The 17,493-nt window shown below is 48.7% G+C and overlaps 1 protein-coding gene across 1 annotated transcript; it reads left to right on the forward strand.

The window, feature by feature from the left end:
* The first annotated feature begins 2,587 nt into the window (after positions 1-2,587).
* On the forward strand, positions 2,588-4,635 carry HOXB13 (homeobox B13). Its single transcript, XM_036269482.1, has 2 exons — positions 2,588-3,292; positions 4,233-4,635. The coding sequence occupies exons 1-2, from the start codon at positions 2,689-2,691 to the stop codon at positions 4,484-4,486; spliced, it is 858 nt and encodes a 285-aa protein (XP_036125375.1). The 5' UTR covers positions 2,588-2,688; the 3' UTR covers positions 4,487-4,635.
* The last annotated feature ends 12,858 nt before the right edge of the window (positions 4,636-17,493 follow it).

Consider the following 17,493-nt stretch of genomic DNA (forward strand, 5'->3'; position numbering starts at 1 on the left):
AGGAGAAAAACAGGCCGAAGGCTCTCTTTGAGCGCACAAAGTTGAACCCACAGTTCTCACACAACGAAAACTAGTGCTTAGGTACAATCCACAAAATAAAATCTGTTATTTGCACAGGATTGCCATGAACCTACACACATTTTAAATCGCCTTATTGCCAATTAGTTATGTGTGATGAAAATGTTTGCAGCAAAGATGTCTACAGGGCAAAGGTGCTACAACAAAAGCACCCAGACCCATAGAAGAGACAGCTCCCTTTTCTCTCCCGTTTTTTTGTAATCCTCACCCCAAGGACATCTTTGAATTTCAGATGGAGCAGGAGGGAGAGAGGGGAGAAAAGAGAGAGAGAGAGAAACATCAATGCTAGAGAGACACATTGACTGGCTGCCACCCACACAACCCCCACGGGGCGGGGACAAACTGAAACCGAGGTAGGTGCCCTTAGTGTGAACCAAACCTGGGTCTCTCTGGACCCCCCCCCCCATCCAAACTGGCCAGGGCTCTCATGTTGTTTTCAAATACAATAAAATCTAATGGTGATTTCGTGTTTGATGTCTTCAATTATTAGCAATGTTTGTTTGTTTGTTTGTTTGTTTGTTTATGTATTTATTTATTTATCTGAGAGAGAGAGAGACAGATTTGGTTGTTCCACTTATTTATGCATTCATTGATTGCTTCTTGTATGTGCCCTGATGGAGGATTGACCCAGAAACCTTGGTGTTTCCAGAGGATGTTCTAATCAACTGAGCTACCTGGCCAGGGCAGCAATGTTTGTTATAGGTGATCTATAATCTCCATTATAGTCCGGCAACTCCGGTTGGAATGGGCCCAGTCTCAAAAAATGGCTCAAGTTCAGCTTCAAGTTGGTGAGTGGGCATAACCGAACTCATATATAGCTAAGTGTGGTTTGTTCTATATAATTGCCATGACCCCTGTGTAAGATCAAACAGTTCCTGTCTTTTCCAGAAAAACTGGGGGTTCTAGAAAAGTGGACACAGAAGGATTTAATTTGGAAGAGGTAGTGAAGGAAACAGAAAATCTCAGATTTGTGAAACACGTGGTTTGAGTCTTCTAAATTACACTGCACAATAGGCCCCAACAGAGGGGCCTCTAGAAAGTTCTCCAGTGGTTGGGGCTCCCTCTCCCACCCTTTTTTCTGATAAGAAAATTTAGAACCGGGAGGAAGCAGAGAGGGTCCTGGACTTTCTGGCCTCAGCTGGAGTGGAAGTGTGCCAGCCAGCGCCAGGATGCGTTTCCTGGGCCTCTTGGAACATAGGAGGAGGATTGCAGGGCAGAGCGGCACCGGCACCGTCACACAGGCCAGGCTCCTAGTTCACGGCCAGTGAGCCAGGGCCAACTTCCAGGAAATTCCTTAGTTCTCAGAGAAGGGGGAAGGAATTCTCTTTTCCCACTAGCACTTCAGGATTTTATAAGATCCTCTCCCATCCCCTCCTTCAACGTCTCTCCTCCCCTCTTTGTGCTGCCATCTTTGGGTCTCCTCTTTCTGTCTCTGACTCTGTCTCTCTCTCCGAAAACATGTCATATGTGTCTTGTCTCAAACCGCTTTCCCCACCCTTAAACGGAAATCCAGACCCCCTTTCACAGGCCAGGTCTAGAAGCCCCCTATCCCCTTTAAGTCTAAATTTTTTGTGTCCCAGGCTCCAGATCTCACGTCTCCTTCTTTGGCGCTCTGTCCTCCTCCTTTCTCTGCCCCAACCCGATCTTCGATCCGCCTGGGCCAGTAGCTGGGGTCCCTGGGGAAGAAGCGTCCCGGGCACTTCCCCGGACGGGGAGCAGCTTATTATAGTGCATCCAGGATGGGAGGGGCATCTGCGATGGTAGCACCCTGGACCCAAAGCAAGGGGCTCCCAGAAATGCCCTTTAATTCCTATTTTCTTGCTTCTGCTGCCTCAGGCTTACTCCCAGGTTCCCCTTTCAGGCCTCCAGGCCTCCCGGCCCCACCCCCAACTCCCCTTCCCCCCCCACGAGATGGACACTTTATAGGGAGAGCTTTATTCTCTCGTTAAACGTGCCAAAGCTCAGGAGACAGAGCCAGGAAGGGAAAGGAGGCGACGGAGGTGGGGGCAGCTCCTTGTCCCCTCTCCCTCCGCCTCCCACTTCTCCCTTCCCCCAGAAAAGCAGCGAATGGGCACCTCCTATCTTCTCTCGCGTTTTCAAATGAGAGAGAGCGAGAGAGACACAGAGAGAGACAGAGAGAGAGACAGAGAGAGAGAGAGAGACAGAGAGAGAGGAGGGAAGGAGGGAGACAGAGAGCGAGAAGAGGGAAGGAGGGAGGGAGAGAGAGAGAGAGAAGAGGGAAGGAGGGAGAGAGAGAGAGAGAGAGAAGAGGGAAGGAGGGAGAGAGGGGGAGAGAGAGAGAGAGAGAGAGAGAGAGAGAGAGAGAGAGAGAAGAGGGAGGAGAGGGAGGCGGAGGGGGGCGTAAAGTATTTTCGCAATTTCTGCCAAGGAGATTTTATTGCTTCTCTCCCCAGGCCGCAGCCAATCAGTGCGAGTGCCCGGGCACCTGCGTCTCTTGCGTCAAGACGCCCAGGCCGAGCGAATGCTGGCGCCCTTCGAGCTCCGAGCGATTTAAAACGCTTTGGATTCCCCGGGCCTGGGTGGGGAGAGCGAGCCGGGTGCCCCTAGAACCCCCCACTCTCAGCACCCCATGAGCCGACCCTCGGCCTCATGGAGCCGGGCAATTATGCCACCTTGGACGGGGCCAAGGATATCGAAGGCTTGCTGGGAGCGGGAGGGAGTCGGAATCTGGTCGCCCACTCCCCACTGACCAGCCACCCAGCCGCGGCGCCGACGCTGATGCCAGCTGTCAACTATTCCCCCTTGGATCTGCCGGGCTCTGCGGAACCACCAAAGCAGTGCCACCCGTGTCCTGGGGTGCCCCAGGGGGCGTCCCCAGCTCCGGTGCCTTATGGCTACTTTGGAGGCGGGTACTACTCCTGCCGATTGTCCCGCAGCTCTCTGAAACCCTGTGCCCAGGCAGCCACCCTGGCCGCCTACCCCGCGGAGACTCCCGGCGCCGGGGAGGAGTACCCCAGCCGACACCCAGAGTTTGCCTTTTACCCGGGGTACCCGGGACCCTACCAGCCTATGGCCAGTTATTTAGATGTGTCAGTGGTGCAGACTCTGGGCACCCCTGGGGAGCCTCGCCACGACGCCCTGATGCCGGTGGAGAGTTACCAGCCCTGGGCCCTCACTGGTGGCTGGAACAGCCAGATGTGTTGCCAGGGAGAACAGAATCCACCGGGTTCCTTCTGGAAGACGGCATTTACAGGTAACCTGATTCACTACTCTGGGTCCCCTTGGCACCAAGTATGCGGTTTTAGACCCCACTGGTACTTGCCTGGGAGGAAGTGGAGGGAGACGTGGGGCTGGCGGAGAGGAGTTTGGTGATCCTCTTTGGCGATTAGGACTCCGAAGGAAGGTCCCAGTAGTTGGAAAGCCTGGGTAGAGCCCCCCCTCCTGCCCAGGTCAGTGTGAGGGGCCAGAGCTAGGTACCATCTGCAACCAGTGGGCCACCAGGCCCCTTCACATCCCTCAGAGGTCTTGCGACAAGCCTCTCAATATATTTGCGTTTGGCTTTCTTTGCTGCTGGATTGGGCTCAGGATGTCCCTACCCAGCAGAATCCAGTTTAATTACACACACACACAAAAGCTAAATAACTTGACATTCAGTGAGTGTGGGACGTGGGAACCAAGATACTGGAAATTCTGGAGAGTAAACAGTAAACCCCTCACTTTCTCTTTGATGATTTTTTCAAGAAAAATTTAGATTTCCTGCAGGCATAACTTAGGTATGTGTATTGGTGCGTGTGTGTAGGGGGTGAGGCAGAAATGCGTTCCCTTTTGTACAGAATTTGCCTGTAGAATCTATAAGAATGGCCAAGAATCTGAAATGCATGTGAGGGTGGATATATGAGATCATGGGCAAAGGTCTGGCTGTGTGTAATAGGTGTGTTTGCAGACTTGCAGGTGTGAGGACAGTGATGGGTGAGGGTGGCCTATGGGAGCCTGCTCTTTCTAAGGCTGAGAGGTGATCAGAGAACTAGCCAGAAGCCCAGGTGTCCAGGTAGTTTTGGGGGAGTAGGGAACACATGTGCGACTGTAGGGTGACCTGGGTGCTCCTGCAGGATAACTTAGTCTGTGGGGCCTGGGTCTGTGCCTATATGGGGGCCTGAACATGACTTTCTCTTCCTCCCTCTTCCACCTCGCAGACTCAAGCGCTCAGCACCCTCCAGAAGGCTGCACCTTCCACCGAGGCCGCAAGAAGCGCATACCCTACAGCAAGGGGCAGTTGCGTGAGCTGGAGCGAGAATATTCAGCCAACAAGTTCATCACCAAGGACAAGAGGCGCAAGATCTCAGCAGCCACCAGCCTCTCAGAGCGCCAGATTACCATCTGGTTTCAGAATCGCAGGGTCAAGGAGAAGAAGGTCCTTGCCAAGGTCAAGACTAATGCTACTCCGTGAGGAAGCTCCCTGGCTGGGGAGGTGGGGGGAAGGTGTGTGGTATCCTGCGGAGGCCAGGAACTTGCCAGGGACAGGCTGGGGCCCAGGACTCTGCTGAGGGGCCCCCAGAGTGACACTTTTTTCAGGCCATGGCTCCTGTGCTGTTTCTCAGGGACAATCTGAGTACCCTATATGTCCCAGTGAGCCAGTGAAGCCCAGAGTTACAGCCTAATCTGCCAGAGTGACATCACCTAAAGGACCTGTCCCAGTCGTAATCATTCATCCTGGCAGTGGCGATAATCACCATAACCAGTACTAGTTGCTATGATAATTAGTCTTATACTTTCTATCTTGAGCTCTGTGGAGCACTATGGAAACTACTTTCCTGGAATGAGCTGATCATAATAAACTTGGAAGGAGATGGTGACAGGGAAGCTTCCTCTGGATCCCCTTCCATTTCCAAAGCCCATCCCTCATCCCAGTGCCAGCAAGGAAGAGGAGATAAGGCAGTGTCACCCCTGTGACTATGTTGCCCATTTAGCATTTTTCTAAGATGATGGCTGGGCAGGATAGAAGGTGCTTCTCCCTGCCCTGCCCACCCCATAGGTTGTATTCCCAACTCTTAGATTTTATCCTTGTATGAAAATAAAGCCAGTGGGCTGCCCTCTGGGGTCTGTCCTCTTTCCTTCCAGAGAAATGGAGTTTGAGGAAGTAACTGGATAATTCACCATTTCTCACTTCTGCCCCGAAACTTTCCAAATCTTCCCTCAAGTTCCTGGTGGTTCTTACCTAAGCAGGTAATGGGAGCTCCAGGAAACAGATACCTGTTGCCTTCAAACTCGGTCCCTCCCAGGCACAAAGAGTTACAGAAGGAGAGAGTAGAATCCTACCCTACTGGCAAGCATGTCCCAAACATGTTATAGTATAGCTGGGCAGGAGAAAAACCCCACAAAAAATGGCCCCTTTACCACCCATTTCTGCACTGCTTGGCTTCTTTTGACACCCAGCGGAGCTTGCTGGTCTCAGGCGTGGGAAATGCAGCAGGCCCTTTTGTGTGTGAAAGAACCAGAAGCCCAAAGATGGGGAACACCATGCAGTCTAGGTGACAGTGGCCAGACTTCATTTTTTTTTTTTCACTTTGCAGTGGTTCAGTCCACCCATCCTGAATCCTGGGTGGGTGGAGAGTGGGTTGATGCAACACTTTTCCTGGCCATGTAGACAGAGACCCATAGTGCAGAATTCCAGAAACCTGGTGGGGACCAGCTCTTCGGCTCTCCGTGGAGCCAGAGACTCTGACACCCAGTCTCCACCTCTGTGCCAGCTCCCTGATGTCGCTAACTTAGGTATAGTACCAGGTGGGACTTGTTCCCTTGGTGGCATCAAAGCCAGCGGGTTTGCACTGGCCTTTCCTGCAGCACGGGCTGGGGGGATCTAGGAAGATATGCTTCCTGCGATAGATCAAGCGCACAGGTGTGAAGTGGAGAGGACCCAACAAACCCACTTCCAAGTCACTCAGCAACTGGAGCAGCAGAGTTCTCCAGGAAACCCCAGAACGGCTGCTGCAGCAGAAAGATCTGGGTATTTCCAGCCTGCAGTGAGATGGGATTCCAGACCTGGCTCCTCTCCTGGGAAGGAGTTGGGAAGCGACTCAGACTCTTCTAAATCTGTTTACCAAAAAGCAGCTGGGGCTGAGGGAAAGGCCCCAAGGCTGGTGGTCACCCTTCCTTCCTGGGACTCTTAGAGTGTGTGTACTCAAGGGCAGTGTGTGTCAATTTCGTGATTTAAAAAAAAAAAAAAATCAATCCAAGCCCCGTGGTCCAGTCTAAGCTCCTCTGTAAGCCGGTTCAGAGGAGGTTGCTTTCTGCCTCCCTTCGTCCCCTTCAAGTGAAGTCCCAAGCAAGTAGCTTTTAATATCAGTTTCTCAAGAAGACTGCGTGCGAACCCACTATCTTTGAGAAATTATGAGACTTCAGCATGTGTGTAGGGTGTGGGACAAATGACCAGCGTGTGTGTAGGGTGTGGAAGCGCCATGCTGTGGAGTCCTCACACTCGGAGGGGAAAGGCCACAACAGGGGTTGCCACTTGAACTAAACTGGATGGCCTACGTGGAGGCTTGAAAGAGCGCCTCGAGACTCTCTGGACTTCCTCCTCTTCACTATCAGGGACTTCAAGTTCCGGGGTTCCTCTATTATTTGCTCGCAATAATTTCAGAAAGAACAAAAGATTTGGGCTTTATTTCACTACCAATGTAAATTTGGACGATTAAAAAGACAAGGGCGCCCCCTTCCGTCAGAAGCTCGTCATTTCAGGGAAACCTGCGGATCCGCTCCGTTGTAACCCGCAACCAAGCCTCTGTCTTCGTGGTGCAAGGAGCCTCCGGGATTGCAGAGTTCGGGGCTGCGTGTCCTGCAGAGCGCGAGGACCCGGAGTTGTCTGGGCCAGGGTATCGGCAGATCTGTCGGTCCAGACACCAAGAGACCCAAGAGGGAAGTCAGGAGGGCAGCACGGGCGATCTCGAATGGAGAAAGAGCAGGGCGGTTAGGACTCCCGGGAGCAAAGCCACGGCGCCATTGGCCCTCGGACCAGGTCTTCATTCCACAGGAGTATTATTGTAGTCATCTTCCTCATCAGAACAATTCCTGGTGGACTTCCCTTTTATTTTGTGTTGTTTTGTTTGTCTGAGTGACTTACTTGTATGGACCTTGAACAACAACAAAAAACACATTTAAAAAAATTTTGTTTTGTGTTAAATCTTTTTTTTTTTTTTTTTTAAATCACCAAACACCAATTTTACTCCCGAGGCGAATTATGATTCCCCTCAGCCCCGCACCAAGACCGACCATTTAAGATTCGTTCACTAATTTATATATACATTACAACAAAACGCACACATCTATATTTACTTGCTCGCAGCTTTGCTTTTATTTGTTTGTTTGTTTGTTTTATCCTCACCCGAGGACATTTTTCCATTTTTTGTACAGATAGAGTGGGAGGGAGAGAGAGTGAGAAACATCGATGTGAAGGGACACATCGAGTGGCTGCCACCCGCACGACCAACCAGGGCCGGGGACAAACTGCAACCGAAGTACGTGCCCTTAGCGGGAACCGAACCCGGGTCTCTCCGGACCGCAGGCCAACGCTCTAACCGCTGAGCCAAACTGGCCAGGGCGCAGCTTTGCTTTTAAATAGGGTCCTTTTAAGCTATATAAGAGAGGGTTTTGCTAAAACATACAGACTGAAACCTGTGAACGCGACGTTCACAAATAGGCACATTCAGACAACATTTACACGCACAGGTGCACTAATACCCTCCGGAAAACCCACTGGGCGTTTTTTACCAACAAGGCGTAATTTTACTCGGAGCTGTGCTCCCCGCCCTCTCCCTCCCTTGGAGCCAACCGGCTCCTCCGGCTGAGCTTCAGCAAACGTGGAAACAGGCTAGTGGGTCGCGTCTACGCTGGCTCCAGGAGCGAAATCACTTCCACTTCCAACCCGGACAGATTTTATTAGGCTTCCAGAGGCCGAATTAGGGGTAGTAGTGGAGAGGGGCGCAGACGAGGCCTCCGGAAGCGTTTCTCGAATCTAGGTTCCCGCAGCGGCGCAGCGCGGAGCGCACTCGAGTCCCCAGTTCCGGGGTCCTTGACTCTTGCTGGCAAACGCTGCTGGCCGACCCGGGACTCTGGAGGCCGACGCGGGGAGTGCATCCGCCCCGCCGACCCTCACCCTGCCTCCTGGTCACCCAGACTCTGAGTCGTTCCAGGGCTAAAAGCTGTCCTTGCGGAAGGAAAAAGGCCCTGATCAAGTCTCCCAGTTCTTCGGCTGCCGCCGGTTCCCCTCCTCCAATGCGAAGCAAGCTGCCCTCATCTCCTCCACTTCATTAAAATTGTATTCAAGGTTCTAAGTGATGCACTTCAATTATTTTTTGGGGGGTGGGGGAGGGTGGAACTCTTTGTGCTGTCGCTCCAAGGAACCTGAATTAAAGAAATGAAATCGTTACCGTCAACTTGAAACAAAGCGCGGAGGCGACTACTGCGGAGAGAGCGAAAGGAGGTTCCGTTGTTTTTGAATGAAATATACATCATATTCTCACTCACCCGAATGGTCCCTCTTTGGGAAGGGGGGGGGTAAAGCACTGGAGCGGCCCTCAGTCTCTCATCCTAGTGGGACCCCCCACCCCTGCAGCCACCCAGGCCAGGGTCAGATTTTAAGACATCCGATGAGGATGCCAACCTTCCTTCCTCTCTCAGCTACTGGTTATTTCTGTGTAGAAAGGGGGTGGGGATGGTTGGAGAAGACGGAGTTCCACCACCGACCCCCTTTCCTAAATTGCTCTCAAAATGAGAAAGGGCTAGGGGGTAGCAAGAATTCAATCGCACCCAGAATGACGGAAAGGGAAAGGCGGCGTCTAGACGGAGCCCAGAGAGGAGGGGAGGATCAGGGACATTGCCATTGAACTTGAAGTTCCAGGCTGACCGTCTCCGCCGCCCCCATCCCACTCTGCTAAAAGCTTTATTGGAAGAGGGAGGAAGATGAGGTAAGGCGGGGGGGCGCATCTCTGGCCTTGGAAAGGAGAGAGGAGGCCAAGCGGCCAGAGTGACCAGGAGACGGGCTGGAGACACAGAGTTGGCAGGGAGGCGAGGAGGCCTCGGTCTGCACTGCAGAGGGGACACTACAGTTTTCGCCCGACTCGCAGCCTCGAGGCAGGGAGCCTCAGACTGTGGCGCCCTCTCGCTGAGCCTCCCCTCAGTCTCTGCCGGGAGGGGCACCCAGTGCTGCTTTGTGCCGTTTCTCCTCCAGCCTACGGTGCTCGAGCAGAGCCCTGCGCCGCTTGGAGGCTGACCCCACCCACACTCCCAAGCCTGCCCTGCCGAGTTCGGGGACTTGAGGCAAACTGAATTCCGATCCTGGCCTTTGCAGAGAGAACAAGAGCGTTATGCACCCATTTCCTAGGCCGGAGACCGGCCCGTTTCACTACTTTCTCCCTTAAAAGGTAAACTACCTGATCCGTAGGCCACCAGCGTTACCGCTCCCTCAGTCTCTTACCCACCTCAGAGGGTCCTGGGGGGTCCTCCTAGGAATTGGAGGCCTTTGCTCTATGGTAGGTCGGGGAAAGGCTGTCGGCAAGCCCCCTTAGAGACTACCCAGCGTGGGGCCCCCTTCTTGTTGGTTCCCAGAGAGAGGACGCAGCCCCAGGCGGAAAGGAACAAAGAAAGCATTCGCAGCACGCGGGGTGGAAAGCAAGCGCCAGCGCAAGGCCCGCGTACGGCCGTACGCTTGTCTCTGGATGGATCCTGGCACAGACAAAATCAATGTTGTTTGTTATTGTTATTATTCTTATTTAAAGGTATAACAGTACTTTACAAATCATCTACTTTGAAAACTGGGCAAAAATTAACTGTAATGATAATAAAGATGATTTACTAACTCACCCTTAAACAAAAGGCTCTAGCCCTTAAAAAAATAAATCAATTCACCTTAATCTCTGAATCCCTACCCCCCCCCATTCCTGTGCCCTCTTCAGAAGCTTGGTGAGGACCAGGATCTGAGGAGCAACTGGACGGGGTGCCCACCCTTGGTACATGTGCACAGGGGTTCAGAGCTTGGCACAAAAGTAGCGTGGGTTCACATGCCCATGTTCTTAGCCACTGGCACTGCTAACTTATTGGTTTTGGGGTGGCAAGGTATTCTACAGACACACTTAGGGCTCACCTAACCAGCCAGCTCCTGCCCATGCCCTCTCAGAGTTACTGCCTCATATTGACAAAACCTGCAACTGAGTAAACACGTTATAGAATTTTTAAAAAATGAAACTAAGTTACTTGAATGGTGTCACTGAGGAGAAAGTGATAAAGCCAGCCCCCAAAGCAGGAGCTCTTAACGTCTTAGCTCCTGGGTCAACCCCAACGGAAGAGAATAGTAACCGCAGCCTTTTCCCTACCCCCAAAATACCTTTCCTCACAAGATCCCTCCAAACACTGACAAACACCTGGGCCATCACCTGATGTCACATAGGTGCTTTCAAACTCCCTAGACCCAGCTCCTTCTGGGTGCCTTGGGCAGATTTACATAAGTGCAAACACAGAGGATTAAACACAAGTGGAAACTTAGTTCAATCCACTAATCATATTGCATGCAAAAACTTCCATTGGGGGTGGGAAGCTGGAGGAGATACAGGAAATACCTTCTCCCTTTCCATCCAGCCCGGGTCTGCAGCTTCCTCAGATGTGACCTGACGCTGGGGGACTATATTCCATGACCTCTGATATTGTGAGGTAAAGCAAAGGAGGAACAGGGAGTGAGAAAGACCCCCTACCCATGACGTATGTAAAGGCTTCCCAGAAAAGGCTCTGTTGGAGAAGGACTTAGAAAGATGCTTAGAAGATCAAATCACGGAGGGAAGATATGAGCAAAACTCAGGGGAGGGGGCAGGAAAACGCAGGTAGTAGAAGGAGAACGTCTGGCTTTGGGTTCTGGTTGGACCAGGGAGGAAGACGGGGGGGGGGGGGGGGTTCTCACCGAGTCTTGAACGTCTGGAGAAGCTTGCTCTGTGATCAGACGTCCTCTTGCCCATCAGACTGTGGCAGCCTCACTCTCACCCAGGTGGGCTTCCGCCGAATGTTGGTGCGGGCAGGACCCACGGAACAGGGAGACAGCTCTCGGAGATCAGGATCGGTACCCTGGGCTCCTGTATACCTGGGCTCCCTGATCCTATGTGGGCCCAACCTGCCGCCCCTGCCTGAGACCTGAGCCGGGTCTTTGTCTGGTTGATTTTTGTTGGCCGCTGCCCCTCCCCCGCTAGGCAGGGTTTTGTTATTGAACTTGAGTCAGGCTATAAACATTCCTTCACCTTTCGGGGAACTGGACAGGGACGCGGACCGGGTGGAGGAAAAGGGCCCGGAGGTGGGTTGTGGAAGGACCCGGAACGCGAGAGTCAGGGCCTCTCGCACCCAAGCCTGCACTGCTGTATCAACGAATAGAGTCTTCGCCTTCCGCGGACCCCCCCCCCCCCACCGTCTGCATTTAAAGACCTGATTACTGAGACCGTATGGCAAGGTCGACTAATATTTTATTCGGGATCAACATAATGTAACTTTTTCATTTTCACTCATTTGTAATTTATGTTTTCATACCTTATTTTTAGGCAGTACAATTCTCTATTTTTAAAAAAATTATCAAGTTAAACAAATGCATTAATAGTAAACGAACAACAGCTACAGCAGACGGAGAAAATTTGAATGGGTCATCCCGTGGCGGTCGCCTCTATTTTAAAAGCGCCCCTCCCTCGGTGGAACAATCCCAGCGGCGGGGACGAGCCCAGCGGAGCCTCGGTCTCCTAGCGATCTGGAAACTTAAACTTGGTAACTGGGCCGCCTCTCCCCTCCCACGCCCTCTGTGGCCTGGAACATACTGGCCTGACGGAGGAGCCGCCAGCAGGGGAACCTGGCCCGACGGAGGAGCCGCCGGCCGGGGGCCTGGCCCGTCCTCTCCAGCCAACAGCGAGGCTGCGCCGAGCGGCCGTTGAGACGGTAGTATAGTAGCGGTTTTGTTTACGTCTTTTAAGAATTCAGGAGCAAGGGTGGATCCAGGACTCGATCTCGGGACTTCTCCTGGCTCAATAAGTCCAGTCTAAGGGGCACTGGTCGCGCAAAGCGGGCGGGGAGATGCGGGGACTATTCAGTGTCTGGTGCAGGGCACGGTCCGGGCGCGGGGCCTCGGCTCCAGCGAAGAGCCCCGGCGGGCAGCTCAGCGACCGGCTAAGGCACCCAGCCCCGGTGAGCCAACCGAAAGCTCCCGGCTTCCTTATTTGGGACCGGATAAATTGTCCAGAGGCAGGTCCTTAGGGCAAACCGGCAAAAAGAGGCCGGAGAGAGTTGTCAGAATAATGCTCTCCAGATTCTACCCCCTCCTGTCCCCACTCCCTCCCCCCAATTTGGTGGTTGTTACCTGCCACAGGAATTAGACCAAAGGGGTATGTTGTCTTACCCTCCTACCCAACCTTGATCCACAGGCTTCCGGCCCTGGAAAGAACTCAGCCTTTGGCAGGAAAAAAAAAAAAAAAAAAAGTGTGGGTGCCTGAGTCAAGTTCACGGATCTGGCTCACATCTTAGGGCAAGTGGAGCCACCCTTGTCATCCGGACCAGGAGGGTCCTAAGCAATAGGGAGTGTGTGTGTGTGTGTGTGTGTGTGTGTAGGGGGGGGGGGGGCTAGGGGAACAGAAGCTGCAAGAAGGCCTTTTGGTTTTAGTCTGCCATTCCATTCTTACATCTCCGCCCCGCCCCCCCATCTCTGTAGAGGACAAATAATTCCATTGGAATGCAGCCATCTATTTGGAAAATGAAAAGGTTTCATGGAGCCAGGTTTCCAGAAATGGTGTTTAGTCTTGGCACTTGGGTAGTTTTGCATGAGTTAGGTCCTAGTGTTTGTGAAAGTTAAGAGTTTACAGAATTTGTTCGTATTTTTGTTGAATGTGATTCAGAGTAAATGCAGCCACATCAACACCACTACCCAAAAGCTTCAGACCAAGCACATTGAAATAATTACCCCAACATTCCTGACCTTTAAAAAAAATCCACAAACAAACAAAAAACAACAAAAACCTTATCTAGATCACAGAAAATAGAATATGGTGCTTTAAGCACACACAGACTTTTAAAACTTTGAGTAAACAACCTTCTTTAAATTTCCATTCTTTATTCCAATGCTCATGTTTTACAGTTTGCAACCATTGTTATGAGTTACTTTTGTCTTCCCCTCTCCAACTTAGTTTTCTATCCTGGTTTTTAAATACACTATACATTTACTACCTAATAAGCAATTTCCCAAGTTATAGTAGTCTTCTAAACACCATTTAAGAATGCATACTATGCAAGCAAATGAATTGTAATTTTGAAAACCATCTCACTAATGTTGGTCACTTAGGCTATTCCCACATTTAAAAAGAAAACTTTTTTTCTGCCTAAATAGAAAAGTAACACGGTCTCATTGTCAAGAATTTAAAAAATATTTTAAAATATTGTAAAGAGGAAAATAAAAGCTACCCCATATCCTACCTTGCAAAATTCACCAAAGCTAACCTTAAGTTGTATTTTCTTCAGTTGTTTTTCATTGCACAGTATATAATTTTGAAATTGTGTCTTTAAAAAAAAACATAAAACGTCATCCCAGGATATGTATACTGATCTTAGAGAGAGAGGAAGGGAAAGAGAAACATCTGTCAGTTGCTTCTCATACATACCCCAACCAGGATGGAACCTGCAACCTAGGTATGGGCCCTGAGCAGGAATTGATCCTGCAAGCTATTGGTGTAATGGGACAATGCTCCAACCAACTGAGTTACCTGGCCAGGGCTGTCTTTTGCTTTTTACTTTAATGTTAGATTATGAACATTTCTCAGTGTTATTAAATATTCTTCCAAACCATGATTTTAATGACTGCATATAGTATACAGTCCTCTAGGTGTACCATCATTTGGAAAAGCACTGCTCTAGTATTTTTATTATTTCCATGTTTACTTTTTAAAATAATTCATAAGTGAGAAAGAGAACATTGTTATGCCCTGAAGTGTGGTTGGTAGGAAGATGAGAGTTGGCTCTCCCCAGAATAGAATGCTTCAATTTTTTAAGGTTAAAAATTCCCTCTTCCAGGTATTGATTGGGAGGGAGCAAAAGGGGACTTTTAAGGGTGCTTGAAATGTTCTGTTTTGATGTATATATGTGAAGAGTTTGCTAAGTTGAGCATTTAAGATTTGAGCACTTTATTTTTCAAATTCTAATGCTCCCACAAGCTTATATCTGTTCACATAGAAAAAGAACAACGTAGAAAAAAGGTGGAGGGCTTAAGAAAGGGGAGAGGAACAACCTAAACTGATGGGTTCACTCCTTGCTAGGATATTATCTTTGATTCATAGAGACCAAAAGTAAATATTTGACAGTTAGCCATGCTATTAAAAAAATAAAAAGAGCCTGTTCTTTCTCTTCCCACCCCACTGCTAACCCTGGCTGAGTAAAGAAGGTTTTTCTATTGTAGTTGCACTCCTGTGGCTTTGAATTTTCCTAGTGAGAAGAAGAGGACTAAAAATAGGGTAGAAGAGGTTTACAAAGAGTTAAAATCAGCATGTAAATAGCTGACTTATCTAACAGTTCGCGTGAAATAGAAGTAGGGTGCTTTATACATAACGTGAAAAAATTTTTCAGAAAAAGGTTCATTTTAGATTATTTTGTAATCTACTTTTTCACTTTAAAAAGTAGCAGGCAGAACTCGGAGCCTGCGGGGAAAACTGCTGTCTGAGGAGGACCCATGAGAGCATGGAGTGGGGTCTGGGTCTGGGTCTGAGTCCAGTTTCATCGACACTCTCTTGTGTGAGGCTGCGTGCTGGCCAGACATATGCTTAGTCCTTGGGATGGTGAAGGAGGGGAGAAACCTCTTCAAACTCCTTGTTACCACAGTGACGTCCTGTTGTGCTCTAGATGAAAAACTGCTATAACTACTGCACAATATTCAGCTGTGATTTAAAAAATGTAATTGTCATTTTACTTCTTTTTCTAAGATCAAGTTAAAGTTGGATTTTTAATAACTGATGAAGAAAAACATTAAAGACATCTTCGTATGTCAGAAAAATATACTGTCCCTGTTTTATGAAAAAGCTTTTCTCCTACTTTTGAGGTAAAACAATTCAGCAAAGTGCATTTTAACCTTAACTGTGTGGCTCAAGGAATATTTACCCATGGAGCCCCATTCAGAACAAGATATAGAACACTTCCTGAACCCCTGTAGTTCCCTCCTGTCCCTCTCCAGTATGATATTCCAGAGATAATTGCCATTCTGAATCTTTAAACTTCAACTTATTTAAATAACGACAAAAACAAAAGTAAAAACAGTTCACCTATTTCTCCCCCTCCAGTCCCCTGTGGCAAGCTCCAATCTGTTCTCTGTATCTGTGGGTTTGGTTCTTAATTTTTAAATTTATTCCTAGATGCCACATATAAGAGAGATCACATAGTAATTGTCCTCCCCAACACAAATTATTTCTTGCCTTTTTGACAATAGCCATTTTAACAGGTGTGAGGTGATATCTTTTTTTAGTTTTGATTTATATTTTCCTGATGATTAATAATGTAGAACATCGCCCTGGCCGGTTTGGCTCAGGGGTAGGAGCGTCCTGCGGACCAGAGAATCCTGGGTGGTTCCCGCTGGGGGCACATACCAAAAATAAAACAAAAAAACAAACAAATAAATAAATAAATAAATAAAATAATAATAATGTAGAACATTTTTTCTTGTACCTGTTGGTCATCTGTATGTCTTCTTTGGGAAATATCTATTTTGTTCCTCTGCTCATTTTTTATTGATTTTTAGACAGAAACATTGATGAGGAAGAAACATCATATTGGCTGCCTCCTGCAATGCTTCCTACCAGGCATCGAGCCCACAACCCCAGGCATGTGCCCTGACAAGGAATCAAACCTGAGACTCCTCGGTGCATGTGTTGACACTCAGCCACGGAGCCACACTAGCAAAGCATCTCTGCTCATTTTTCAGTTGGATTGCTTGTTTGTTTTGTTATTGAGTTGTGTAAGTTCTTTATGCATCTTGGATATTAGCCCCTTAACAGATATATGATTTGCAAATATTTTCTCCCATTCAGCAGGTTGCATTTTCACTATATGGTTGATGGTTTCCTTTGCTGTGTAGTTTTTTAGTTTGATGTAGTCCCACGTCTGATTTCTATTGCTATGGATTAGTTTTGCCTGTTCTTGAACTTCATATAAATAGAATCATACACTGTATACTCTTTTGGATCTGGTTTATGCCATTTGACAAAATGTCTGTGCGATTTATCTTTGTGGTGCTGTGTATCAGTAGTGTATTCTTTTAAGTTGCTCTGTGCTATCCCATTATATAGACATACCACAATTAGTTCATCCATTGACCTCTTGACATTTAAATTGTTTTTATTTTTGGCTTTCATGAATATTCTTGAACAGGTCTTTTGGTAGACACATTGACTCATTTCTTATAGATTTTCTGGATTATAAGGTAGGCATATTTTTAACTTTACTATGTGGTGTTTTTAAAAATCAAATTAGCCCTGGCCAGTTTGGCTCTGCAGTGAGACCATTGACCCACAGACCAGAGAGACCCTGGTTTGGTTCCTGCTAAGGGCATGTACTTTGGTTGCAGTTTGTCCCCGGCCCCGGTTGGGGTCGTGTGGGTGGTAGCCAGTCGATGTGTCTCTCTCCATTGATGTCTCTCTCTCTCTCTTCTTCCCTATCTCCCTCCCACTCTATCTGAAGATAAACACAAATATGTCCTCAGATGAGGATAAAAAGAAAAAAATAAATAAAAATCAAATTATTTATGCATCAGTCTTAATTCCCCAGAACTGGTGTAAGTGGTCAAATTTAAGAGGATGAAGAATCTAACATTAATGGATACAATGGTATTTGCTTGAATTTTTATAATGAGTTTGTTTTGAAGTCTTAATGACCTGGATCCTCGGGACAGCAGAAATTTGAGTTTGCTGATAGCAGAGCATTAAAACGCAGGGATCTGGTTCTCCCTGGAGCCTTCCTCCACTGATCCAGTCCTGGACATTCACATCTGCAAGTTATCTCCATGTGGATCTCACCGAACTCCCCCAAATGCAAGAGCAGTGAGTCAGGGCAAAGGACTATGACTGAGGTCAATGGTGAGGATTAGCAGGGCCCAATGGCCCTGGGGTTAGTGCCAGAAGATGGAAGTGATTCTCCTGAGTCTTGGTTTGGAAGCTGAGTTATGACTTGGGAAATTTATTGCCCTGTAGTCTTTTAACAAGATGTGATCTATCTTCCCAGGCCGAACTTCCATTATTGGTGACAGGTGCTTGGAGCTAGCTTATTAAAAACCATCATTTCAACCCCCAAAGTGAAGGTGCCACAGTGTGTTGGAACAGAATGCTAATTTCCAGCTTCATGTCATAATCTGGGACATGGAGAGAGCATTATGAGGCATTTTAATATTCAAGAGGAAGGAAACTCAGTGCTATTTCT

Source organism: Molossus molossus, unplaced genomic scaffold, assembly GCF_014108415.1.
Source record: "Molossus molossus isolate mMolMol1 unplaced genomic scaffold, mMolMol1.p scaffold_m16_p_19, whole genome shotgun sequence".
NCBI classification, from domain to species: domain Eukaryota; kingdom Metazoa; phylum Chordata; class Mammalia; order Chiroptera; family Molossidae; genus Molossus; species Molossus molossus.

Bases quoted from the DNA above. Each gene is read 5' to 3' on its own strand.
- HOXB13 (XM_036269482.1), top strand. From the start codon at position 2,689: ATGGAGCCGGGCAATTATGCCACCTTGGACGGGGCCAAGGATATCGAA. The intron at 3,293-4,232 runs GTAACCTGATTC...TCCACCTCGCAG, and splicing joins CTGGAAGACGGCATTTACAG to ACTCAAGCGCTCAGCACCCT.